Here is a 27,972-nt window from a genome sequence, read left to right as displayed (position 1 = left end):
CCTCCTCTCGCCCCAGCTACTTCTCTAGCGCGCTAAACTCTAGCTCAGGCTTGAGCAAACCGGGCTGGATTAGCAGCTGACTCCTACAGTCATAGCACTGCACAGAGAGAACCCAGACACTTCCTGTCAGGACCACAAGGCAGAGATCTGCTCTGTCCAACTCTGGAATTGACTGGACTGGCTCATGACTATCAACCCATTTCTGAGAATATGAAAAGGTCCCTTTCAGACTGCCACCCATTCAGAGGGCTAAAACTTTAGATAAAAACAGTATATCCAGGGCCGGGCGCAGTGGCTCAAGCCTGTAATCCCAGCACTTTGGGAGGCCGAGATGGGTGGATCACGAGGTCAGGAGCTCGAGACCATCCTGGCTAACACGGTGAAACCCTGTCTCTACTAAAAACTACAAAAAACTAGCCGGGCGAGGTGGCGGGCGCCTGTAGTCCTAGCTACTCGGGAGGCTGAGGCAGGAGAATGGCATGAACCCGGGAGGCGGAGCTTGCAGTGAGTTGAGATCCGGCCACTGCACTCCAGCCTCGGCGACAGAGTGAGACTCCGTCTCAAAAAAAAAAAAAACAAAAAAACAGTATATCCAGTAATCTATTCTCTCTTGTAGACACTTCCTTGTTTTCTTGAGAGAGGGTCTTGTTCTGTCACCCAAGCTGAAGTACAGTGGCATGATCACAGCTCACTGTCGCCTAGAACTCCTGGGCTCAACTGATCCACCTGCCTCAGCCTCCCAAGTAACTGGTACCACAGGCGCCTGGCTAATTTTTGTTTTGTTTTGTTTTTTTGTAGAGATAGAAATCCTCAAGCAATCCTCCCACCTCAGCCTCTCGAGTAGCTGGGACTACAGGCATGCACCACCACACCCAGCTAATTAATTAATTATTGTATGTCTCCCTATGTTGCCCAGGCTGCTCTCGAACTCCTGGGCTCAATCAATCACCTGCCTTGGCCTCCCAAAGCACTGGGATTATAGATGTGAGCCACCATGCCCAACCTGTAGACACCTTTTTCCAAAGTTTGACTAAGGCAACTAAAATGGATCAGAATGGATCAGTCTTCCCATGCTGTTTCAAAACTCTTCAGCTCAGCCAGGTCACAACCTTCCTCCCAGCCCATGTCCACCATCCAGATGAAGGTAGAAGCAGCCCAATTCCTCCAACCAAGCCAAATTGAGCTAAATTCTAGTCTTCCCTGTGTGTCTAGCTTAATGTCAGAAGTTTCATGGCAATAATCTTTGCTGGGATCTATGATTGTATATTACCAGAAAAGATGAATTCCTTTCTATCCAACATAAGCATGTACTTATACATTCTGGGTAGTGCTGGCTGCTTGAAATAAACTCTGAAATAAATCCACTTTATGCACAATCGTTGAAATGGCACAGTGATGCTCTGGCCCAAGGTCTTATATTATTACTTTTATTCTTATACCTTGACTTACTCTAATTCGGCTCTGTTTTGAGCTTTTCCATTTTAAGATCTCTCTGTGGGCGCTTCTTGCTCTGTAAATTTAAAACAGTCTATGTCAAAAACAGTCTCACTCTGACCTGACCAGCTTAGATGACTAGCTCAAGAATAGTTAAGCTTGCTTGGGCTCTGTGAAGTCCCCCAGGACAGAAAAGCCCTGGAGATTCCAGGGAATCATTTTTGAGGTCATGGGAGCAGGATCTCTCCACCAAGGTCACCAATGCCAGATGTGTCCATAGCTATGAGGTGTCCATAGCTATGAGAAGTCAGGCAAACCCCAGGACACATTGATATGGACTGCTAAACATGCCCACAGCCTCCTACCCACTGGGTCACCAGCCTGTGGCGCTCAGGCACAGCTCGTCATCTCTTCCCAAGCCATGATGCCTTTCCCTGACACTTTATCCCCAACCCCTCCCTACAATCCACCCGTCCAACAAAATCAACCGAGGTGAAGTGATAGACCTCTGTCCTCCAGCCAGGGAACATCATAGTCCCTTATGTCTCCCCAGTTCTCAGGAGGGGAAAAAGGAGTCTTTCCGCTTCCCACTTCTGGGCAGTCAATCCTGAAATTCCTTAGGCTGTTTGGCCCAGGACTTCCCTCCCAGAATGGTGAACACCGCTGCCTTTGCTCTGAGAGCTTGCCTTCTGCTCCAAATGCACTGCTTATTCATTGAGTCAATCAACAAACATTTGAGAACCCACCATGTGCCAGACAGTAACTAGGCACGGGAGATACGGGAGTGAATGAGACAAAGTCCCCACTTAAGGCAGCACACTGCCTAGTGGAGATGGGGAAAATGATAAACATAGACCCCACTAAGTAAGTCACTTCACCCAAGGAAATAAAGCAGAGCAACAAGACAGACAGAAACTGGAGGTGGGCTGCAGGGACCACTGCCCCTTAAGTGGCCAAGGAAGGCCTCTTCTAAGAGGTAACATTTAAGCTGAGATGTGATGATAAAAAGGAGCTAACTATTCGCCAATCTGCGGGAAGAGCATTCTGGAAAGGAGGAATAGCAAGTGCCAAGGCCCTAAGAAGGGAGCAAGCCTTATCTTGTTAGAAGGACAGAATAAAAGCTGGTGTGCATGGAGCAGAGCCTGTGAGAGGCAGGGTGGATGGAGATGGGGGTGAAGGGGCAGCCAGCAGCCCATGGATCCCCTGAGAACTTGCAGGCTGGGAGAGAAACCATCAGAAGGCTATAAGCAGGGAGTAATCACATCTGTGTTTGGAAAAGATCACTCTGGTTGCTGGGAGGAGAATGGACTCCACTGCAGAGAGTGAAAGAGGAAGACCAGGCAGGGAATGGTTGCTTGGGCTAGGCTGGTAACCACAGAAATGATGAGACATAGTGGGGTTCAGGGTACTTTCTGGAAGGAAGACTGTCAGGTTGCTAGAATAAAGATAGTAAGTCCAGCCAGGTGTGGTGGCTCACACCTGTAATCCCAGCACTTTGGGAGGTCGAGATAGGCAGATCACTTGAGGCCAGGAGTTCGAGACCAGCCTGGCCAACATGGTGAAACCTCATCTCTACTAAAAACACGAAAATTAGCCAGGCATAATGGCAGGTGCCTGTAGTTTCAGCTACCTGAGAGACTGAAGCAGGAGAATTGCTTGAACCTAGGAAGTGAAGGTTGCAGTGAGCTGAGATCTCACCACTGCACTCCAGCCTGGGGGACAGAATGAGACTCCATCTCAAAAAAAAAAAAAAAAAGAAGATAGTAAGTCCAGCATCTGTAAATGCTCATGATCCCATGTACATACACACACACACACACACACATACACACAAGTGCACATATACACTATCCTTCTTATACAAACAGTGCAGACTCCAGGCTCTGGTGTCAAATGTGCTCAAATTCCAACTCACCTGCTTATTTGCCATTAAACTTGGTTCAAGTCACTGAACCTCTCCATCCCTAGGGTTCCTCGTCTGTAAAAAGGGGACAATAATAGAAGTGCCTCATGGTTGTCGTGAGGATTAAATTAGTTACTACATGGGAAGCATCTAGGGAAGGGCACCTGCCATGTGCCGTATGAGTTTCCTGTTGCTGCTGTAACAAATTAGCACCAATTTCATGGCTTATTAAAAACAACACAAATTTATTCTCCTGCAATTCTGGAGGCCAGAAGCTCAAGATTGGTTTCACTGGGCTCAAGTCAAGGCATGGGCAGGGCTGGTTTCTTTTGGAGGCTCCAGGCAGGGGAATCCGTTCCTTGCCTTTTCTGAAGGCTGCAGCATTCGTAGCCCCTGCTCACATCACATCCATATCCACTTCCATCATCACATTGTCTCTTCCTCTTTGACCTTCTGGCCTCCTTCTTATGCGGACCCTTGTGGTGATATTTTGGGCCCACCCAAATCAGCAAGAATAACCTTCCTATCTCAAAGTCTTTAACTTACATACATTTGCACAGTCCCTTTCTGCCACAGAAGGTAACAGTCACAGGTTCTAAGGATTAGGACACAGATATCTTTGGGGGCCATTATTCAGCCCATGACACGTGGTAGGCAATAAATAAAGGTTCATTGCATTATGATAATGATACTTTATGATAATAATGATAAAATAATGATCACATTTTTAATCATTATCATCTTTATCATTTCCATGAAAGCCCCAGAGAATATCCCTAGTCCCCTCCTCAGTTATGTAGGAGAGGAGGGGATGTTTAGAGAACCCCAACTCCTAGAAGCCCCCTGAGACTTGGCCCCAAGCCCAAGCCAGAGCTGGGGGCAATGCTGGCTGATCAGGCAGAGGCACCAGTCCCCGGGGTTGGTCCTGATAAGGGGAGCAGGGCACAGATGGTCGATGAGGCAGGAGTGTGCTCACAGCCTGGGATCCAAGAAGGAGCCTGGAGTGCAGGCTAAGGCCTCCTAATGATGCTGTATTCCGTGGGATCCTCAGGGCCTCCACTGGGGATGTGGCTACTGAGGGGGCCCATGTTGCAGTAGGTTGGCTCCTGATCCTCAGCAGCCAAGGTCAGAGATGCATAGGAAATGTCCTCCTTTGGGAAGGGAGCCTGCAGCAAAGGCGGGCGCCAGGTCAGAGAGGACAGCAGGAAGTGACAGTCACGGGGCAGAGGAGGCTAGTTGGGGTGGACCTTTCAGGGCTTCTGATCCCTCTCAAGCCCTCCAGCTTCCCCCCGACTCTGCCAAGCACCCTGAGCTTCAACCACAACAGAACAGATTGTCCCCTAACGCTGCACCAGGGCAGCACATTTCCTGTGGAATCCCAAGTCATTCGGCCTGTCTGGGACTCTGCTGCCCAGCATGGGGACCATGTTTAGCCAGTCCCTGGGTCCCTGGGGCCAAGACTTGCCTGGGGGAGCTTCTAGGCGAGTCCTGCAGTGACTGACTTTGCCCCACACCCACCTCCTCTATGCCCACGTGAGCGGGAGAAAGCCCACCCTCCAATGGGGCACAATAGCAGGCCTGTGCCCCCCTGCCCCAGCCTCACAGCAGCCCCCACGGAGGACGCACCATGGCGACATATTCCACTTCCACCTGGTCAGCCTGGGCAGAGAAGGAGAGCTTCGTGGTAGCCTTTTGTGGGGAGGTTCTGGTCAGCTGCACGGTTAGGTCTGCATAGCAGAGGTCGCCCTCCAGGGGCTGTAGTACCTGGGACAGGGAACACAGGCTGGGGAGTCACAAGATCTGTCTGTGGACACAGGTTCCTTTTCCGTGGTGGGACAAGAGCCTCTCTACTTCCCTGGGTGCCCCTCTCCCAGTTCCTTCTGTGTCCCCACTTCTCAGGCTCCCGTACCCCTCAGCCCTCGTCCCCCTGACTGCTTCCAGGCCCTCAGCCCCCAGACCCTGCAGGGGGCCATGAGGACGGGATACTTTGGCACAGGACTTATCTGATATTTTGGACCTTCTGGGAGATGGAAAATGAGGAAGGGGAAAGAAGCTGCCTGGTCTCTCTGGTCCAACCTTGGGGAGTATCTTACCTGCTCTGGGGACATCCCAACCGCTAAAAGACAAACAACAATGAACAATTAGAAAGCCCATTCCCCAGACTCACAAGAACCCCCAGGTCTAGCCAAGAGAAATATGGAAGAAAAGAGGTGAATTAGGTCCAGGCTCAAAGACAGGGACCTGGTTCTAATTCTGACTCTTCAGGTGACACACTCTGTGACATTGGTCACGTCACCTCTCTGACCTTTCCCTTCTCCACCTGAAAAAGAAGGACATCCCAGCCCCCTGCTCCCCACATCATAGAACTGTGCACTCAGCTGATCAGGTGGCCCTGCCAGTCATCGGTCCCCAGGGAGTGAGTTTGCTTCTGCAGAATCCCGACTTGGCCTGGAATTCCACCGTGTCTCTCTACCCGATTCATCCTTCAGGGGTCAATTCAAAGCCATGCCTGCCTTCCGCAGCTACCCAGCCTGTCTAATCCCCCTCCCGGGCCCCCAAGTGGGCATGTGCTTTATGTCTGTCTCATCATCTTTATCCCACTGAATTCTAGTTAGTCCTCAGGTGGGCTGTGAGCTGCAGGATGGCCGGGCCTGTCCCTTCCTTACAACCTGGGTGCTTGGCTGTGCTGGGCAGGTGGTGTTCCATCAGTAAAAGTTGTCTGCAGAGACAGGCTTGCACCAAGCTGCCCCCCAACCCCAAGTAGACTGTACGAGCTGGGTCGGCACAATAGGGACGGATTTTGTTTGGTTTGGTTTGGTTTGGTTTGGTTTTGAGATGGAGTTTCTCTCTTGTCACCCATGCTGGAGTGCAATGGCACGATGTTGGCTCACTGCAACCTCCACCTTCTGGGTTCAAGCGATTCTCCTGCCTGAGCCTCACGAGTAGCTGGAACTACAGGCACATGCCACCACATCTGGCCAATTTTTTGTATTTTTAGTACAGAAGGAGTTTCACCACGTTGGCCAGGCTGGTCTCTAACTCCTGATCTCAAGTGATCCACCCGCCTCGGCCTCCCTAAGTTCTGGGATTATAGGCATGAGCCACTGCATCCAGCAATTGGATTGGATTGTTTTTCCACTGGGATCGATTTTCAGGTGGTTGCTGGTCACTATCTTCTTTCTCCCCTCCCGGGCCACCGCCCCCACATCCCTGCTCTAGGGACAACAAAGAAGTAGGGGGTTTTCCCCTGGTTTCAAAAGTCTAGATGCTGAAGAACACAGAAAGCACTTAGACCTTAGGTCATGGGAGAAAAAGTGATGAATAAGAGTCAGGCTCTAATTTTTAAAAAGTGTCACAGAAAACAAACTAACTAACAGAGAGTCAGGCTCCCCTCTTCCCAGGCCAAAGATTTCCCAGGCTGTGGGGAGGGAGAAGTGTTGGAGAGAACCCCATGAGAGCCAAGACCCAGCTGTTCTAGAAGGGAAAGAGGTACAATTGTGTGAGAATGTGGAAGTGAAGCCAGACACAAAAGGGTTTAGTTGAGGCCAGGCCTCATGATCTGTGAGTGCAGGCTCCTGCGCCAAGAGGTTCCTCCCTAAAGGGCAAGTTCACACAGGGCAAGTTCACACTGGGAAAGTCCAGTGGGCAGGGGAGGGACAGGAGGAAAGGCCATTCCAATTTCCTGATCAGACTTGGAGGGCTCTGTGTGTGTGCGCATGCGTGTAATGTGAGGAGTGCACATGCACTGTGGGATCCATGCAGTGTGCGTGCCTGTGATCGGGCATGTGTGTGTGCATGCACTGGTGTGTTTGTGTCTGTTTCTCCCTCCCCATTCCATGTCAGCTCAGTACCTCCTTGACAACCACACAGACCCGACTCTAGCATCTAGTCTAGACACTCCAGACTGGACCACCCACCTAAGACCATCGACACTTCTGCCACCAAGAGCCAATCCAGGAAAGAGAGAGGGAGGTGGATCAGAGAGAAGAGAAGGGGAAGGACAGAGGTGCAGGGCAGGCGGCAAATGCCAAAACCTCCTGGGGCTCCCCTACAAGCTCCAGAGTGCCCCCCGGTCGCCTCGCACTGCCAGCTGCTGAGGGCCTTTGGGATAGCACCCTTTCCAGATTGTGCGGGTAATTCGCTTGGACCAGATAGCTCCCAGAGCACACCCCCAGCCACCTGGCCCAGTCTCAGCCCAGCCTCACCCAGGTCCTCTCACCTTTCTGCTGGCACTTCATTATCCTCCAAGCCAAGAGCGAGGCGGCCACCAAAAGCAGCAGCAATATGGTGAAGATGAGGGGCAGGAGGACGCTGAGCTTCAGGAGGTTGTGCCTAGAAACAATGGCAAGTGTCCCCTGCACCCCAGGCTCACTGTCTGCCTCTCAGCCCAATCCCTCCCACCCAGCAGCAGGGGAGGGCCACACACCTGATGAGCTGCAGGCCTGTGGTTTGCAGCCCAGGAACCCTCACTCCTGGGGACCCTCAAAGATGGGTTTACAATGAGTACACACAGACACAAAGAAGGGAACGGAACAAGAGACACCAGGGCCTACTTGAAGATGGAAGATGAGAGGAAGGAGAGAATCAAAAAACTACAAACTACCTGTTGGATACTATACCTATTACCTGGGTGACAAAATAATCTGTACACAAAATCCCAGTGTCATGCAGTTTACCTATATAACAAACCTGTACATGTACCCCTAAAGCTAAAACAAAAGTTTAAAAATTTAAGAATTTTAGCAAAAGATAGTTGTTTTTGTTTTTTGTTTGTTTTTGAGACAGAGTCTCACTCTGTCACCCAGGCTGAAGTGCAGTGGCACGATCTCAGCTCACTGCAACTTCCACCTCCCAGGTTCAAGAGATTCTCCTGCCTCAGCCTCCCAAGAAGCTGGGATTACAGGTGCCCACCACCATGCCTGGCTAATTTTTGTATTGTTAGTAGAGACAGGATTTCACCATGTAGACCAGGCTGGTCTCGAACTCCTGACCTCAAGTGATCCACCCGCCTCAGCCTCCCAAAGTGCTGGAATTACAGCCGTGAGCGTCCGGCCTTAACAAAAGATAGTTTTTAAAAAGAGAAACGGGTTCCATGAGTGGTTTTAATGTGTCTAGAAGCCTAACAGAAAGTGTAGGGCAGCAGACTCCTGAAACACCTCCTGCTTCTACACCTGCCCTCTCTACTGGGTTGAATAGCGTCCTCTTCCCCTCCAAATTCACATCCACTCAGACCCGTGAATGTGACCTATTTGTGGATGTAATCAAGTTAAGATGAGGTCATACTTGATTAGCATGGGCCCTGAGCCAGCGACTGGTGTCCTTACAAGAGGGAAATTTGGACACATAAACACACAGGAAGAAGACCATGAGACGACAGAGACAGGGATCAGAGTGATGCCACCACAAGCCCGGAGGATCGCAGGCGCCCACCAGCAGCTGGAACAGAGGCATGAGACAGACGCTCCCTTTGAGCCCCAGGGTGGAAATGACCCTGGCGACACCTTGATTTCCAATTCCTGCCTCCTTAGCTGTGAGAGAACGTATTTATTTTGCTTTGAGCCACTCGTAACGGCAGCCACAGGACACTGACAGGCCCTACTGTAGTGGATCATCGCCACAGCATCTCGGGGGGGGGAGGCCTGTGAACCCAATGTCAGCACACGCCCTTCCCTTGCTCAAAATTCTGCAACAGGCCAGGCACGGTGGCTCATACCTGTAATCCCAGCACCTTAGAAGGCTGAAGTAGGCAGATCACTTGAGGTCAGGAGTTCGAGACCAGCCTGACCAACATGGTGAAACTCCATCTCTACCAAAAAATACAAAAATTATCCGGGTGGGGTGGCATGCGTCTGTAGTCCCAGCTACTTGGGAGGCTGAGGTGGGAGAATTGCTTGAACCCAGGAGGCGGAGGTTGCAGTGAGCTGAGATCACGCCACTGCACTCCAGGCTGGTCGACAGAGCAAGACCGTGTCTCAAAAAACAAATAAACAAATAAATTAAATTAAATTAAATTAAATTATTAAATCCCATAACAGCCCCATTTCAGCCCATGAAAATGGCCAGGGCTGACAATGGCCTCCACTCCTGCCTACGTCTCACCCCTGTCTGCTTCACTCCAGCCTCACTTCCTGCTGCTCCTCAAATACTCCAGGCACACACCCACCTTAAGGACCTTATTCCAGTTGCATTTTTCTCCAGGAACATGCTCCCTCCAGAGCTCTGCTTGGCTCATTCTCTCACCTCTTCCAGTCTTTGCTCAAGAATCACTCTCTCGACCACACGCAGTGGCTCACACCTGTATTTCCAGCAATTTGGGAGGCCGAGGCGGGCAGATCACATGAGGCTGGGAGTTCGAGACCAGCCTGGCCAACATGGCAAAACCCCGTCTCTACTAAAAATACAAAATATTAGCCGGGCATGGTGGTGCGCATCTATAATCCCAGCTACTCCCAGCTGCTTGGGAGGCTGAGGCAGGAGAATCGCTTGAACCCAGGAGGCAGAGGGTGCAGTGAGCCGAGATCCTGACACTGCACTCCAGCATGGGTGACAAAGTGAGACTCCATCTCAAAACAAACAAACAACGACAAAAAAAAACTGTTGTGGGCTGGGCTGGATTGTACACCACCACCCCCAACCCCAATCCATATGTTGAAGTCCCACCCTCTAGTATCTCAGAATGTGATTGTATTTGAAAACAGGATCTTTAAAGAGGTGATTGAGGTTAAATGAGGTCACTGAGGTGGGCCCTAATCCATTATGACTGGTGTCATTAGAAGAGATCAGGACACAGATACACGCAGAGGGACGACCACGTGAAGACATCGGAAGAAGACAGCCATCTACAAGCTGAGAGGGCTCAGAAGAAACCAACCTCGTGGACACCTTGATCTCAGACTTTTAGCCTCCAGAATTGTGAGAAAATAAATGTTTGTGATTTAAGCCCCCATTCTGTGGTATTTTGTTAGGGGCAACCCAAGCAAACTAATACAAGGACTGTCTCCTTCATCACTGGATGTGTAGAAATTTGAAGAAGAGGCCGGGCACGGTGGCTTAAGCCTGTAATCCCAGCACTTTGGGAGGCCGAGACGGGCAGATCACGAGGTCAGGAGATCGAGACTATCCTGGCGAACACGGTGAAACCCCGTCTCTACTAAAAAATACAAAAAAACTAGCCGGGCGAGGTGACGGGCGCCTGTAGTCCCAGCTACTCGGGAGGCTGAGGCAGGAGAATGGCGTGAACCCGGAAGGTGGAGCTTGCAGTGAGCTGAGATCCGGCCACTGCACTCCAGCCTGGGCGACAGAGGGAGACTCCGTCTCAAAAAAAACAAAAAAAAGAAATTTGAAGAAGAAACTCATCAATCAATTAATTGTGTCAACCCTATGTGGTTACACTAATTAGCTCTAGATTGTAAGTACCTCGAGGGCAGGCATTTTGATTATTTGGTCCATTCTTGTACCGTTTTTAATTCCCTTAAACAGTGACAGGCTAGAGTGAGTGCTCAAGAGTTATGTGTTCAATAAATGAGTGAACAAACCATGTCATGCTAATCAAAGGCCCTCATTGGGTACTTACATATGACTTCAATTCATAAAATAATTTTTTTTAAAACCTTATCTATTACTTATTCGAAGCAGTTTGGTAGAAAATAAACTTTCAAATCAGAGAGCATCCTGTATTGATTTGCTTAGGAAAAAGAAAAATAGGGACAAAGCGAGGTGGCTCATGCTTGTAATCTCAGCACTTTGGGAGGCTGAGGTGGGCATATCACTTGAGGACAGGAGTTAGAGACCAGCTTGGCCAACATAGCAAAACCCTATCGCTACTAAAAATTGGCTGGGCATGGTGGCTCACACCTGTAGTCCCAGCTACTCGGGAAGCTGAGGCACGAGAATCACATGAACCCGGGAGGCAGAGGTTGCAGTGAGCTGAGATCATACTACTGCATTCCAGCCTCGGCAACAGAGTGAAAATCAGTCTTAAAAAAAACCAATTAGGTGGACGAGGTGGCAGGCGACTGTAGTCTCCCAGCTACTCAGGAGACTGAGGCATGAGAATCGCTTGAATATGAGAGGCAGAGGTTGCAGTGAGCCAAGATGGCACCATGCACTCATCTGAGCTACAAAGCAAGACTCTGTCTAAAAAGAAAAAAGAAAAAGAAAACCTTAAAAAGTTTAATTAAAATAAAAAAAGAAAAAAACAGAAGGCAATGGGAGAGGGGGAGTAGAAGGGTCTCGGGTGGTCAGAATAGCAGGGACCTCCCACAGGGATTTTGTGGCAAGGTCCCAGCAATAGGAGACCTTGACACTTGGTGGGCCTAAAAACAAAGTCAAGAGGGCGAGGGAAAGTGAAAGGAGGAAATGAAAGGGGACGTTCCACTTCTAGAAAGCCCAGCTGACTGCAAGTGGTTGGCCAGGGCACTAAGAGGCGTGACCCGAGCTATGGTGTAGAGCCCAGAGACTTCCATCCAAGTGCCAGTGCCACCCTTCACTGAGGAAAGGACTGAGGCTCAGTTCCTTCTTCTGTAGAATGGGAACATTTATATCTGCCCCTTCTTCCACATGAGGTGGGTAGGAAAGGTCAAAGAAAACAAAATAATGCACAAGAAAGCCTTTTGTGAACTGCCAGGTGCTCCAGAGATGTGAGAAACTATCAGCATCACCGTTCTTGCCATAACAGTTATCAGAGGAAAATTAAGGGAAACAGGACTTCCCCAAGCCCTGCTTTCCTTGTCCTCCCAGAAGTTGGACCCAAGAGCCATCCCTGCAGCTCCATGACCCCATGGCCCACTCACATGAGCCACACCGTCCTCACTGACTGCCAACTCATCCGTCCCCCACACTAAGCTCTGCGCTCCACGGGGACAGTCCATGTCTGGGTCCCCTGAGCTCAGCACGGTGCAGCCAGGTCGAAGTTATTATAACACAGTAAAAGTGGGGTGAATGAATGAATGAACCTACAAACAGCACTGAGCTGCAGAATGAAGGATGTGTGGAGACTGAAAGGACACCATGTGGCCTGACAGCAAGTGGGAAGGGCTCCCAGCTTCCTCATCCTCACCAAGGAGCATGCAGGTCCCAGACAAACTCAGGCTGGAAACTGGGACTTCGAAGAGTTCTCCATTGGAGGAGTTTGGGCCAAGTAGTCCACAGGGGAACCAGAGTTGGTTTACCTCTTGTCCAAGTGGTGGCCAGTCAGAGTTGGGGAGTTGCTGGTTTCTTCCGGGGTGACTGGTGCTGTGAATGTAGTGGAGGTAGACGTGGTGGGGGCAGCAGTTGACGCTGTAGTTGATGCTTGGTGTATAGACCAGATCACAGAAGACCCTGCCCATGAGCCCACCCACAGCCCTGCATGCGGCTCTGAGCCTGGGCGGGGGTCTGGACTGCTACTATGGGAAGGGGCTGCAGCCTGGACTGCTCATGTCTCCCTGGCTTCTAGGAGACTCCAGAGGCTCCTGGGGCTGGGCAGGGTCCAGGGAGGATGCTGAGCAGGCCCTGGGAGGGTTAGAGGGGGTTGGGAAGAGCCTAAGGGCAGCTGAAGATCAGCTGAACTTGAGCAACCCTGCTGCTTAGGACAGCGCCTTGGCCAATCTCCACCCCAGCCCTGTTTATCCATCAACAACAGGAGCAGAGTGGGAACTTGCACAGTGACCCTAAGTTTGTGACATCAAAGATCAGGACTAGCCCTGAAAGAAATCATAATATTCAGGAAGAACTTTGACTTTGGGCAAGTTACAAAGCTTCAGTGATGGCGATGCCCCCTTCTGAGGGGTATTGTTAGGACTCATTGAGACAATGCACGTTCAGCACTTTGCAAACTAAAACATGCCCCAGAGGCTCCAGGTGCAGCATGGGGCCCTGAGGACTGTGGTGCTCCCTCCATGCCACAAGGGCCCTCGAGCAGGTGCTGCTCATCTTCTGAGGGACAGCAGAATAAGCCCAACAAGTAAACGCATGCAAACCAAGGCACTGGGAACCCTGAGCCGACCCTCCCGGGAGTGTCTGCATTCTAGAAGGAAATAGGAAGAGAACATCATTAAGTCTACATGCACAAATGGCTCATGGTGAGATGTCAGGGACCAGAAATGCAGCTGTTTGACTGTGAAGACCTTTCTGGACTTGGGAATTAGACGCCAGCACCCCAACTATGCTGAGCCTCTTTTTCCCCCAAGTTAAATGTGGAATGGGAGGTGGCAACAGTATCTGTGAAGCCCCAGCCCAGAACTCCACCAAAAGCAGGACACACCTGGGCACCAGGGGTCTCCAAAAAGCAGTGGCAAGGATTGGGGTCACTGGGTACCATGGGAAGGCATCCCTTTGGCCCATGGGCTGAAACTGGGACCATCACCTTGTCCTCAGGCACTGAGCTGGGCAGAGGTAAAAAATTGTGCCTAGAAAGTCTTAATTCCCATCGTGGAGGGAGCCCTGGGAGCCATGGGGGCATTGAAAAGAGGCCCTGCTCCCCCAATCCCAGGTGGTCAGTTAGGGTTCTATGAGAATCAGGACTCAAGTGATAGATCACTCAGTGACAATTAAGTCACTTGAGTAGGACCTCAGAGACCAGGACAGAGCAGGCCCTGAGAGACACACACAGATATACACTCCCTCTTACCTGGGTCAATGATCACTTGAACTTTGACCCCAAGGTCAGTTCCAGTTCTCTCAATTCCACACCAGTAAGTGTCAGCATCAGTTTGCATGAGATCCTCCATGGTCACAGTGAATGTGTGGTTTTTCTGATTGTCCTTGATGGACACCCGGTCCCTCTTCACCTCCTGCTCCGATCTTGTGGTTTTAACAAGGATCTTGCAGTCATGCCAAATAGCTCCACGACACCACCACTTCAAGTAGGTCTCCCAGCCTGAGTTGTAAATACACTGCACCATCAACGAGCCCCGCTCCGGGCCATTCACTGTCATTGGACCGCTGATGTCAGTGGCAATGGAGTAGCCTGGAAAACACAAATTCATGTGCTGTCACCTCCACCCCAAGGGCAGGGCCACAGCTTTCTGTTTAGGGAATAGTTCCCAAATCCAAAGTTTCACAGGTTAAATAACAGTCAAGGAAGAAATACACCTTCCACAGACAAAACTTTTGTCCTTCAGTTTTCCACTGGGTCAAAGTCACCAGGAAAATCACTGAATAGCACAACAACAGATCCCAAAAAAAATAAAAATATTGGCACTAAGCAATAATAGCTTCCTGCAGTTCACCCTCTCTCCACCCTATGGCCAAGGTAATCTGTATATTTCAAGGAATATCCTTTTGCAGCCATCTTTGTGTTAGACCGGTCTGGTGGAGGGGAAATACCAAAAGACCCATTTCCACAGGGTCTTACCTTGACTCTTAGCACTGATGACCCTCATGAGGTCGAGCTGAGGCAGCCACATCAAATGGCTGTGGAGAGGCTGTCCCGGTGGTCCTAATGATTTCTAGTGGTTTTGGAATAAACCAACCTGGATGAATGCCTTTGAAGTTGACCAGAACAGCAATGGCAACTGGTCTCCATGTGCTATGGGAGCCATACAACACAGATCCCACTTTCTTCAATGAATTGCTTTGACCCCTTTGTCAAATTGCAAATGTATGGATTTCCCATTCTGTTCCATTGATCTATTTGCCTACCTTTCTGTCAATCCTACACTCTCCTGATTACTATCACCTTGTAGAAAGGCAAGTATTATAGACAGTAAAGCAGTGTTTGCTTTCTTTTTTTTTTTTTTTTTTTTTTTTTTTTGAGACAGGCTCTCACTGTATCGCCCAGGCTGGAGTGTAGTGGCACAGTCATGGCTCAATTATGGCTCACTGAAGCCTTCACCTCCCAGGCTTAATTGATCCTCCCACTTCAGCCTCCCGAGTAGCTGGGACTACAGACACATGGCTCCACGCCTGGCTAATTTTTGTAGTTTTAGTAGAAACAGGATTTTGCCATGTTGTCTAGGCTGGTCTCGAACTCCTGGGCTCAAGCGATCCACCCACCTCAGCCTCACAAAGTGCTGGGATTACAGGCAGGAGCCACAATACCTGGCCTGCATTTTCTTAAAATATATGTTTTCCTTCAAAATCATGTCCTTTGCAGCAACATGGATGCGGCTGGAGGCCATTATCCTAAGTGAATTAACGCAGAAACAGAAAACCAAATACCACATGTCCTCACTTAGAAGTGGGAGCAAAACATTGGTTACACATGGACATAAAGATGGGAACAACAGACAGAGGAGGGAAGCAGGCAAGAACAAAACAGAGGAGGGAAGGGAGCAAGCACTGGAAAAAACTATCGATTGGGTACTGTGTTCACTATCTGGGTGACAGGTTTGATTGAGGCTTAAACCTCAGCATCATGCAATAAATCCAAACCTGCACAGATACCCCCTGAACCTAAAATTTAAAAATTTTTTAAAGAAAAAAAAAAAAAAAAAAAAAAATATATATATATATATATATATATATATATATGTTCTTTTTGTTCTTTCTCTCATATTCTCACCTTTGAAAGATTCCAGATACAGGGAAATATTTCTTTACTTTAAAAAAAAAAAAAAAAAAAGACCCAGCTGGGTGGCTCACACCTGTAATCCCTGCACTTTGGAAAGCAGGCAGATTACCTGAGGTTGGGAGTTCGAGACCAGCCTGACCAACATGGAGAAACGCCGTCTCTACTAAACATACAAAAATTAGCCAAGCGTGGGTGGTGCATGCCTGTAATCCCAGCTACTCGGGAGGCTGAGGCAAGAGAATTGCTTGAACCCAGGAGGTGGAGGTTGTAGTGAGCCAAGATGGCGCCATTGCACTCCAGCCTGGGCAACAAGAGCAAAACTCTGTCTCAAAAAAATAATAAATAAATAAAACTAAACAAAACTAAACTAAACAAAAACCCAGCACTTCAAGCACAACAACAAATGGCGCAGACATAGGGCCTCAGTGTCAGAGAGACCCTGGGAAGGGGTGAGGACCACGGCAGCCTGGACTGGAGAGCAGGGGATCCATGTGAAGGCACAGCCCTCCTTCCACTCCAGCCTGGGTCCTGGGGAAAGAAGTGGGCTCTGTGACAAGAACACACAATGGGGAAAGGACAGTCTCTTCAATAAATGGTGCTGGGAAAACTGGAGATCCACGTGCAGAAGAATGAAGCCAGACCTTTATCTCACAACATATACAAAAACCAACTCACAATAGAGAAGACGTAAATGTAAGACCTGAAACTTAAAGCTCTCAGAAGACCTAAGGGAAAAGCTCCACAACACTGGTCTGGGCAATGATGTCTTGGAGAGGACGCCAAAAGAACGGGCAACAAAAGCAAAACTAGACAAATGGGATTCACAAAACCAAAGAGCTTCTGCACAGCAAAGGAAACAATCAAGAGAATGAAGTAACAGCCTACAGACTGAGAGAAAAGATTTGCAAAACATACATCTGATGAAGAGCTAATATCCAAAATACATAAGGAACTCAAACAAATCAATAACAAGAAAACAAATAATCTAATTAAAAACTGGGCGAGGAATCTGACAAGATATTTCTCAAAAGAAGAGCTATAAATGGGCAACAGATCTATTTTTAAATACTCATCTCTAATCACCAGAAAAATGCAAATTAAAACCAAAAGAGGGTCAGGCACAGTACTCACACCTGTAATTCCAGCACTTTGGGAGGCCAAGGTGGGTGGATCATCTGAAGTCAGGAGTTTGAGACCAGCCTAGGCAACATGGTGAAATGCTGTCTCTACTAAAAATACAAAAATTAACCAGGCGTGGTGGCGTCCACCTGTAATCCCAGCTACTCGGGAGGCTGAGGCGGGAGAATCACCTGAGAATCACCTGAACCTGGGAGGCAGAGGTTGCAGTGAGCCAAGATCGTGCCACTGCACTCCAGCCTGGGCAACAGAGCGACACTCCATCTCAGAAAAAGAAAAACAAAAAAAGAATTAAAAGGGGTATGTGACTGTATATCCTGCACATATTAAAAAGTTAATAAACCATGAATAAGATAAAAGGATATAATAATAAAAGGATAGTTAAACAATGTTATGCCAATAACTTTACAATTTTAGATGGAATAAACAAATTCCTAGAAAAAAATTATACAAGCCAGGCACTGTGAGAGGCCGAGGCAGGTGGATCAACTGAAGTCAGGAGTTCAAGACCAGCCTGGCCAACATGGTGAAACTCTGTCTCTACTAAAAATACAAAAATTAGCCTGGCGTGGTGGCACACACCTGTAGCCCCAGATACTTGGGAGGCTGAGGCAGGAGAATTGCTTGAACCCAGGAGGTGGAGGTTGCAGTGAGTCAAGATCGCACCACTGCACTCCAGCCTGAGCAACAGAACAAGACTCCATCTCAAAAAAAAGAAAAGAGAAAGAAAGAAAAAAAATACAATATGCTAAAATCAGCACAAAAGAAATAGAAAACCTGAATAATTCCACAGCTATTATATTTAAATAAATCAAATCCCTTGTTTAAAACTTCTGCCAAAATAAAACTCCAGACCTATACAGCTTCAATGGAAATATTTACCAAACACGTAAGGAAGAAGTGATGTCTATTTTATAGATAATTTTGCAGAGCACAGAAAAAGAAGATGAAATCCTAAATCCATTTCAAGAGACTAACATAATCTTGATGCCAAAACCTGACAAGGGCAGAGCAAGAAAGTATCGTAGGTAAATATCACTCATTAACATAAATGCAAAAGCCTGAAACAAAAAAAACAGCATACGGAATCTGGTGATACATAAACAGGATAAAACATTATCACCAAGTTGGGTTTATGCCAAACACCCAAAATGGTTTTTAACATTAGAAAATCAATAAGGAGGCAAGCGCGGTGGCTCATGCCTGTAATCCCAGCACTTCGGGAAGCCGAGGTGGGCAGATCATAGGTCAGGAGATCAAGACCATCCTGGCTAACACGGTGAAACGCCGTCTCTACTAAAAATACAAAAAAAATTAGCTAGGCGTGGTGGCAGGTGCCTGTAGTCCCAGCTACTCGGGAGGCTGAGGCAGGAGAATGGCGTGAACCCAGGAGGCAGAGCTTGCAGTGAGCTGAGATCGTGCCACTGCACTCCAGCCTGGGCAACAGAGAGAGACTCCATCTCAAAAAAAAAAAAAAAGAAAAGAAAAAAGAAAATCAATACGGAGGCTGGGCACAGTGGCTCACACCTGCAATCCCAGCACTTTGGGAGTCTGAGGAGGGCAGATCACGAGGCCAAGAGATCGAGACCATCCTGGCTAATGTGGTGAAACCCCGTCTCTACTAAAAGTACATAAAATTAGCTGGGCGTAGTGTCATGCCCCTGTAGTCCTAGCTACTCGGGAGGCTGAGGCAAGAGAATCGCTTGAACCCAGGAGGTAGAGGTTGCAGTGAACCAAGATCACACCACTGCACTCCAGCCTGGAGACAGAGCAAGACTCCGTCTCAAATAAAAAAAAAAAAAGAAAAAAGAAAAAAATCAATAAGGATAATATGCCGTATTAACAGAGTCAAGGAGAAAAATCGTGTGATCATCTTAGTAGATGCAGAGAGAAGTACCTGATAGGAATCGACACTCATTCAGGATTTTTAAAAAACTCTTAGCAAACTGAGAGAACTGCCTTTATCTGATAAAAATTGTCTATCAAAAACCTCAGCAAGCACCACACTTAGTGCGAGACATTCATATGTACTTTATCATAATTTGTTAACATGGATATTGATGTTTTATGCACTTTTTTGTACATTTGATTTTCCACAATTAAAAAGACTTTTAGGTCACCATAAGCCAAGAGCCAAATTATTCTTTTTTTTTTTTTTTTTTTTTGAGATGGAGTCTTGCTTTGTCACCCATCACCCAGGCTGGAGTACAGTGGTACGAACATGGGTCACTGCAGCCTCAACCTCCTGGGCTCAAGTGATCCTCTTGCTATAACCTCTTCTGTAGCTGGGACGACAGGACCACAGGCATGTACCACCATACCAGGTTATTTATTTTTTTTTTTGGAGAGACAAGGTCTCACTTTGTTGTCCAGGCTGGTTTCAAACTCCTGGACTCAACCGTTCTGCCTGCCTCAGACTCACAAAGTGCTGGGATTACAGGCGTGAACCATCATGCACCACCAGCCAAATTATTCTTAACAGTGAAATACTACAGGCATTCCTATTGAAATCATAAACAAAACACGAATTCCCAATATATATAATAACATGATTCCAGAAGTTCTTTTTTGTTTGTTTGTTTTTTTGAGATGGAGTCTCGCTCTGTCGCCCAGGCTGGAGTGCAGTAGTGCAATCTCAGCTCACTGCAAGCTCCGCCTCCTGGGTTCACACCATTCTCCTGCCTCAGCCTCCTGAGTAGCTGGGGCTACAGGCACCTACCACTACGCCCGGCTAATTTTTTGTACTTTTGGTAGAGACGGGGTTTCACCATAGCCAGGATGGTTCGATCTCCTGACCTTGTGATCCACCTGCCTCAGCCTCCCAAAGTGCTGGGATTACAGGCGTAAGCCACCACGCCCTGCCTGAAAGTTATAATCAATATAGGAAGATAAAGAAAAACATAACATTTATAATTATCAAAAGGGAAATGAAAAGTTAGAGAAAATTTTTAAATTTTAAATGAAAAAGTATTTTAATTCATAATTGAATTTAATGCAGTGGCTAAATAAACTATAAACATGTAAAAATCAATGGCTTTCCTGTAAACCAGTAAGAAATAATTGGAAAGTAGAAAAGTTCTCATTTACATTAGCAATAAAAGTGTATTAAATTCCTAGGAATAACTTTAACAGAAACAATAAAGACTTGTAGGAAAAAAGCACAATGAGGCCAGGTGCAGTGGCTCATGTCTGTAATCCCAACACTTTGGGAGGCCTAGGCGGGTGGATCACTTGAGGTCATGAGTTCGAGGCCAGCCTGATCAACATGGTAAAACCCCATCTCTACTAAAAATACAAAAAAAAAAAAAAAAATTAGCCAGGCATGGTGGTACACCTGTAATCTCAGCTACCTGGGAGACTGAGGCAGAAGAATCACTTGAATCCAGGAGGCAGAGGTTGCAGTGAGCCGAGATCACGCCACTGCACTCCAGCCTGGGTGACAGAGTGAGAGTCTGTCTCAAAAAAAAAAAAAAAAAAAAAAATCTCTTCCTTGCCAGGCACGGTGGCCCATGCCTTTAATCCCAGCAACTCAGGAGGCCGAGGCAGGAGGATCACTTGAGCCCAGGAGTTGAGGCTGCAGTGAGCTATGATCATGCCACCATACTCCAGCATAGGCAACAGACTGAGACCGCAACTCAAAAAAACAAAAACAACAAAAACGAAAACAAACCTTCTTTTCTCACAGAAAACGAACTTCCTGATGGGTATTTTTTTTTCTTGGGTGTTTTAAAACAATGAATTATTTAGAAGAGGTAAGCAGGGTAAGCGCACTTGCTAATTGTAGGTGGAAGTTCTGCGGGAGAGGCTGGCAAGAGCTGATGCACGAAGGCTCACAGCGGTATCTGGGCTCCGTGTTGGCGCCCACAGCTCAGTCTGCTGGCTTTTCTGCCCACTTCAGACAGGTCCCAAACCACTCCTGCCCCCAACACGACTCTCACATCTGCTCGCTACCAAATTCTCCCATTTCCAGATGTCAGAAAAAAAGCAGCCACACCTGTCCTGGTCACTGTGCCAATGCATTTCATAACATCTCACCCAAAGTCTGCCTTCTCCACTTACATGCTGAGACTTGGGGTCAAGTGTCGATGAGCCACTCCCTGCTCTGCCTTTACCAGTCTAGCTGTCCTGGACAAGTCACTTTCTTCCCCAAGACCTTTTCTCCAGTCTGCCCCACCAGGCTCTTCCGAAGCATGTGGCCAAGCCATGCTGACCTCCCTCTTCCTCAGACATGCCCAGGCCAAGCTCATTCCCACACAAGAGCCCTCGTATCTGCTGTTCCCTGTGCCTGGAAAACTGGTCCCGATCCTGTGTCTGATCCTTCTCCTCCTTCTTTTTCCAAGGTCTCGGCTCGGACAGACATCTGGGACCCTCTTCAGGGGGGTTGTTTCAACCTACCTGACTTAAAGATCCCCCCACCTGGGTCCCACTGTAACAAATCATCTTGTTCTGTTTTCCTCACAGTACTTATCACTTCTCACTTCTTGAAATTATTTTTTTGTTTTCTTCCTTTCTTTTTTTTTTTTTTTTTTTGAGACAGAGTCTCGCTTTGTCACCCAGGCTGGAAGGCAGTGGCGTGATTACAGCTCACTGCAACCTCCAACTCCTGGGTTCAAGTGATCCTCATGCCCCAGCCTCCGGCCTCCCAAGTAGCTGGGACCACAGGCATATGCCACCATGCCCGACTAACTTTTGTACTTTTTGTAGAGACAGGGTTTCGCCGTGTTACCCAAGCAGGTCTAGCATCCCTGAGCTCAAGCAATCAGCCTCCCAAAGTGCTGGGATTACAGGTATGAGCCTCCTTGCCTGGCCTCCTTTCATTTTTAATCAAAATTCTACGCACCAACTTCAGGTGTCTCCCACCCTCTGGCTCTGCCCACATCTCTGTCCCTCCTCTCCTCTACTTCCCTGCCTGGCTTATCTCCTCTCAACCTTTCCCGTCCCTCAGCAACTTCTACTATTTCCTTCTGCCCCAAATGCCTAGAACCACCACTCCCTCTCTGCCCGACAAACTCCCTCTTCCCTCCTTTCAGAGCCCTCCAGCCTCACCTCTTCCCTGACGCCTGCCCTTGCTCAGAACACCGCCATGCAGGTGACCGACCACCCAGTCCAGGATCAGGTACTTGCCTGCTCTCCTGAGCAGCCTGTGTTCCTCCTCTGCTTTTCCCTGGCCAGCAGGGCCTACGGTCTGTCCATTTCACACAATCAGCCCCTGGGGGTCAGGAATTCTGCCTTACACAGGCTTCATTATGAAGGACATGCCCTGTATTCCTGCCTTGGCAACAGAAACGCTGGCTGAGTGGGTACGTGGATGAGACGCACAAGGCTCATGCCATTAAGAACACCTTCTGGTCGGGTCCCTTCTTCCCTCTATCAGCCACCTCCTCCTGCTGGCTAAGCTTCTCCCAAGAGGACAGACCCAGGCCCACTCACCTGAGAGCCAGAAAAGGAGGGGGTAAAGCATCAGCAGGGGCATCTTCTCTTCAGACGGGTCCCCCTTCCCCTCAGTGGAGCCTGGCAGCAGGAACAAGCTACAGACTGTGCTCCATCTCCCAGCCTTCTGCTGGCGTTCACTCTCGCCCTTGAACTTCCTCCTTCAGTCACTTCCCATGGGTAAATGAGACTAAAAGAGGAAGGAGGTGGTTGGTCGGGCACGGCGGCTCAGGCCTGTAATCCCAGCACTTTGGGAGGCCAAGGCGGGCGGATCACAAGGTAAGGAATTCAAGATCAGCCTGGTCACCATAGTGAAATCCCATCTCTACTAAAACTACAAAAATTAGCCAGGTGTGGTGGCACACACCTGTAGTCCCAGCTACTCGGGAGGCTGAGGCAGAAGAATCGCTTGAATCTGGGAGATGGAGGTTGCAGTGAGCCAAGATCATGCCACTGCACTCCAGCCTGGGCGACAGAGCAAGACTCTGTCTCAAAAAAAAAAAAAAAAAAAAAAGAGGAAGGAGGTGGAAACTGAAATTTCGAGACAGTTGGCAATGCAAGGTGTCATAGCGATCATAAGCTTCTGAGAAATACCTCTCTGTCCACAGCCCCATGGGTTCTCTAAGAAGAGAATTTGGTGGCTCCTCTGTCACGTGGAAACCTGCAGACATAGACCACTGGGTCTGGCCAGCCCTTATCTAATCCTCCAAACCTGGTGGGTTGGCTGGGGGCAGGGGCACGCGGCTCTACCAGAGAGCCACGGCTGATAGATACAATGTCCTAAACCTGGAGCTTCAAGTGTAGCCAGATGCTTGGGAGCCCAGAAGGCCAGAAGTTCAAGAGGATTGAGGGGCACTTGGGGCCAAAGTCAGAAAGCCAGAGGAGAGATTCCAGACCAAAGGTTGGAAGGCAGGTATGAGGAGACTGATTGGGTGTCCAACCTTAGACTACAAGGCCAGGTGTGGTGGCTCACACCTGTAATCTCAGCACTTTAGGAGGCTGAGACTGGAAGATCACTTGAGGCTGGGAGTTCAAGACCAGCCTGGCCAACGTGGCAAGGCTTCATCTACACACACACACACACACATACACACACACAAATGGCCAGGTGTGGTGGCTCATGCCTGTAATCCCAACACTTTGAGAGGCCAAGGTAGGCAGATCACTCCAAGTCAGGAATTAGAGACCAGCCTGGCTAACATGGTGAAACCCTATCTCTACTAAAAAATACAAAAATTAGCTGGGCATGGTGGGACACACCCGTAATCCCAGTGACTCGGGAAGCTGAGGCAGGAGAATCACTAGAATCCAGGAGGCAGAGATTGCAGTGAACCAAGATCACACCACTGCACTCCAGCCTAGGCAACAGAACAAGACTCTGTCTCAGTAATAATAATAATAATTAGTTCTGCATAGTAACATAAGCCTGTAGTCCAAGCAGTCTGGGAGGCTAAGGCCTGAGGATCACTTGAGCCCAAGAGGTCGAAGCTGCAGTGAGCTATGATTGAGCCACTGTCCACTGTACTCCAGCCTGGGCCAGGGATACCTACATCTGCTGGAATCTTCCAGAAACCTGTCCATTGTACCAGGGGTTCTACCTGAGGAAACCAGTTCATTGCTCAGGACTATTACCCACTCGCTCTACCCCCCACCTTATAACTATTTGTTGAAGGAAGGAAGGAAGGAAGGAAGGAAGGAAGGAAGGAAGGAAGGAAGGAAGGAAGGAAGGACCAGTTCTGTCCCTCACTCTCCTCCTTCTGACAATCATGCCCATCCGCCATCTCTCCTTTCCCAACAAGATCCCAGCAGGTCACTAGGGTGGGGACTGGGGATATAAAAGGATTAGGAAGGGCCAGGCTCAGTGGCTCACACTTGTAATCTCAGCACTTTAGGAGGCCGAGGCAGGTGGATCACCTGAGGTTAGGAGTTCGAGATCAGCCAACATGGCGAAACCCCGCCTCTACTAAAAATACAAAAATTAGCCGGTCGTGGTGGTGGGTACCTGTAATCCCAGCTACTCAGGAGGCTGAAGCAGGAGAATCACTGAACACAGGAGGTAGAAGTTGCAATGAGCTGGGATCGTGCCACTGCACTACAGCCTGGGCAACAAGAGTGAAACTCCGTCTCAAAATAAAGAAATAAATAAAAATTAAAAAAAGGATTAGACCTTTCTCACCTTCTGCACCTGAAGCCACTTTTGCCGTGTGTCACATACACCCTGTGACATCTTGACAAGGGAGTGAGTCTCAAAGAGGGACGCAACCCCCTCACACCCTAATCAGGAATGAGTGGGTGTACAGGAGGGTTATTTGCACAGAAAACCACAACAGCTGATAAACCATGACTTTTCCAGGACGTGGCCAGAGATGGCCTCTCGCTTTACATATCTGCAGACTATAAAGTAGGTCAAGAATTCGGGGTGAGGGCTCGGCCAGCACTTTGGTCCCTGCTGCATGTCAATAGGTCCTCTGCCTGGGGCACCATGCAGATATACAGAGAGCAATCAGCCCTCCGCAGTAGGGAAGCCATTGGCTTCCAGGAAAAAAGACCAGGAATTAAGCAGAATGGGGGAAGCCCTGAAAAACAAGGAGCAGATGTATCGAGGGTTGTGGGGTAAGCTTTCCTCTCTTGGGCATGGGCAACAAGGAGGGAACAGCACTGTCTGTTAGAACTGCCTGTGGCCAGACCCTCTGATCCTGGCCTCTCCCAGACCTGGCCTCCCCAAGGAGGATTCCCCTTTGAATCAAAAACAGAGAATTCAGGCCAGGCACAGTGGCTGACGCCTGTAATCCCAATCCCAACTCTTTGGGAGGCAGGAGGATCACCTGAGGTCAGGAGTTCAGGACCAGCCTGGCCAACATGTCAAAACCCCATCTCTACTAAAAAATACGAAAAATTAGACAGGCATAGTGGTGGATGCCTGTAATTCCAGCTACTGAGGAGGCTGAGGCAAGAGAATTGCTTGAACCCGAGAGGCGGAGGTTGCAGTGAGCTGAGATCACAGCACTGCACTCCTCCAGCCTGGGTGACTGAGCAAGACTCTGTTTCAAAAAGAAAAAGCAGAGAATTCGCCAAGTGGTTCTGAGTAGCTGTTCCTCTAACCAAGTGCCTATGGAGAATACAGGAGAATCGGCTCTTTCGGAGGCCTTGTGTCCTCAAAAACTCATTTGAGCCCGTAATCCTGGTTTGGTCATTGACCTATACACAAGCCGTCATCTCCCTGGGCTTCCCTGTCCCCATATGTGAAAGAAGGGATTAGACAGGTCATCTGAGATTCTCCCTGTAAAGCACCTAGGTATGTATGTGTGTGTGTGTGCATGTATGTACGTGAATGCTTGTGTATGTACATGCATGTATGCACACGTGTGTTATGGATGCTCATGTTTGTGAGGGGGAGTTGTGTGTATACATGTGTTCATTGCACATGTGTGTGCTACTGGGGTGTGTGTGAACGTGTGTTGTGTGGGCATGTGTATATTTGCATGCTGCAGTCCATGTGTGAACGTGTGTGCGTCTTGATGCCTTCATTGGGTTCTCCCAGTTACAAAGACAGAAATGTGCTGATGCAACTTCTCTTGGTCACTTTGGACTTGAAAACTGTAGACAATCTTTTCGGAACCCACCCTGTCCAGGTGGAAGAGCTTCTGGGTTGCAAGGGTCAGTTCCGCTGGGTCTCTCCCACTCTGCAACAGAAGTTCACAAGAAGTTTGTTGCAAGGCCCACTTGAGAATTAGAAAAACCAAATGTCTGAACCAGGTAGAACTAAAAAAGTCCAGAGAACTAAGCCTCTCAGTAGAGGAAGTAACTGGAGGCTCACGCCTGTAATCCCAGCACTTTGGGAGGCTGAGGCTGGTGGATCACCTGAGGTCAGGAGTTCAAGACCAACCTGGCCAACATGGTGAAACCCTGTCTCTACCAAAAATACAAAAATTAGCCAGGCATAGTGGTGGGTACCTGTAATCCCAGTTACTTGGGAGGCTGAGGCAGGAGAATCACTTGAACCTGGGAGGCAGAAATTACAGTGAACTGAGATCACGCCATTGCACTCCAGCGTGGGCAACAAGAGCGAAACTCCATCTCAAAAAAAAAAAAAAAAAGAAAGAGAAAGAAAAGCAACAGGAAACAGCATTTAGCCAGACTTCATAGGAACCCAAGCAGAAAGTGGCTCAGACCGCAGGGCCAGAGGGGCATGACTGAGGGGCTCTGCCACTGGAATGATTGTGGCTGGGCTGTGCTCCTCTTCTCAGCTCCACTCAGAGGGGCTTGTAGGGATTGCCAGGAAGCCAATGGAGGCTAACCGTCTGAATCCCCAACTTCATCAGGCTCCTTTCAAGATCTTATACCCATTTTGTACTTCTAATTTAGACATCCTTTTTCTTCATAAGGACCTCTAGGATTGCATAAGCTTTGGGCTATGGTGGCTGGATGCAGGGTGCCTCCTTGCATATACACCGCTTGACCTCAGAGTTCTTTTTTTTTTTTTCCTCTTGAAACGGAGTCTCGCTCTGTAGCCCAGTGGAGTGCAGTGGTGTGATCTCGGTTCACTGCAACCTCCGCCTCCTGGGTTCCAGCGATTCTCCTGCCTCAGCCTCCCGGGTTGCTGGGAATACAAGCATGCACCACCACACCCAGCTAATTTTGTATTTTTAGTAGAGACGGGATTTCACCATGTTGGCCAGGCTAGTCTCGAACTCCTGACCTCAGGTGATCCGCCCACCTCGGCCTCCCAAAGTGCTAGGATTACAGGCTTGAGCCACTATGCCCAACTGACCTCACAGTTCTTCTTGCTACAGAGACGAGTCTATTACCCAATCCCCTTGAGTCTGGGCCTGACCGATGACCTGGTTTGCTCAATAAAATACAGCAGAAGTGATGATGTGCCAGTCCAAACCCCAGCTGCAGGGTCTCCTGCGTTTCCTCTCTCTCTCATACCTCCACTTCTGCCACCCAGGCTGGCCTGCTGGAGAGAAGCCAGAGACATGGGACACAGTCAAGCTGCCCAGCCCATGGCCAGCGGATCCCAGATGCAAAAGGGGGCCCAGCTGAGACCAGAATGGCCACCCAGACTAAACTGCTGACCCACAATGTTGTGTGCCACCGGGCTTTGGGTAGCATTATTATGGTGATAGAAAATGAAAAGAAAAACCCGCAAAACCTAGACCCAACCCAGGGCAGCTGCTTCACCCTCCACTCTGCACAGTGGTGACTGCCAGGTGGCTTCCACTCCCTTCCGTCTGTCCCTCGAAGCTCTTCACGATGGCCTGTCCTGCCTATCCTGCTCCAACCCCCATCCTCACAGGTGGCTCCCTCTGATGCTGTCAGATCATAGCAGGCCTTGGACCTAGAGAGTCATTTGCAGCTTGTGATTGAAAATAACAAGTATGGGCCAGTGCGGTGGCTCACACCTGTGATCTCAGCACTGTAGGAGGCAGATCCCTTGAGGTCGGGAGTTCGAGACCAGCCTGGCCAACACGGTAAAACCCCATCTCTACTATAAATACAAAATTTAGCTGGGCATGGTGGTGCATGCCTGTAATCCCAGCTACTTGGGAGGCTGAGGCAGAAGAATTGCTTG

The 27,972-nt window shown here is 48.8% G+C and overlaps 2 protein-coding genes across 5 annotated transcripts in view; one reads left to right on the top strand and one right to left on the bottom strand.

Annotated features, from left to right (window-relative positions):
• Positions 1-27,972, top strand: part of RAB37 (RAB37, member RAS oncogene family) — a 76,276-nt gene that overhangs the window by 19,806 nt on the left and 28,498 nt on the right. The gene's annotated exons all lie outside the window — the stretch shown is intronic.
• CD300LF (CD300 molecule like family member f) lies at positions 4,046-22,830 on the bottom strand. Of its 4 annotated transcripts, none has more exons than XM_008011853.3 (7): positions 22,398-22,830; positions 13,947-14,285; positions 12,508-12,616; positions 7,557-7,669; positions 5,431-5,453; positions 4,964-5,101; positions 4,046-4,503 (listed from the first exon to the last, which is right to left on the bottom strand). In XM_008011853.3, exons 1-7 carry the CDS (start codon positions 22,438-22,440, stop codon positions 4,348-4,350), a joined length of 921 nt encoding a protein of 306 aa, XP_008010044.1. In that variant the 5' UTR covers positions 22,441-22,830; the 3' UTR covers positions 4,046-4,347. The 4 variants fall into 4 exon arrangements, with proteins under 4 accessions (XP_008010044.1, XP_008010045.1, XP_072861161.1 ...); XM_008011854.3 differs by having other exon boundaries at positions 12,508-12,571; XM_073005060.1 differs by lacking the exon at positions 5,431-5,453.

This window comes from Chlorocebus sabaeus, chromosome 16 (assembly GCF_047675955.1).
Source record: "Chlorocebus sabaeus isolate Y175 chromosome 16, mChlSab1.0.hap1, whole genome shotgun sequence".
NCBI lineage: Eukaryota > Metazoa > Chordata > Mammalia > Primates > Cercopithecidae > Chlorocebus > Chlorocebus sabaeus.
The sequence above is the reverse complement of the archived record's forward strand: the minus strand, read 5'-3'. Positions and strand labels throughout refer to the sequence as shown.

Coding starts and splice junctions, on each gene's coding strand:
- CD300LF (XM_008011853.3), bottom strand. CDS start 22,440: ATGCCCCTGCTGATGCTTTACCCCCTCCTTTTCTGGCTCTCAG. Junction 5,454..7,556: donor AATGAAGTGCCAGCAGAAAG/GTGAGAGGACCT, acceptor TTTGTCTTTTAG/CGGTTGGGATGTCCCCAGAG. Junction 5,102..5,430: donor TTGGGATGTCCCCAGAGCAG/GTAAGATACTCC, acceptor TCCCTGTCCCAG/GTACTACAGCCCCTGGAGGG.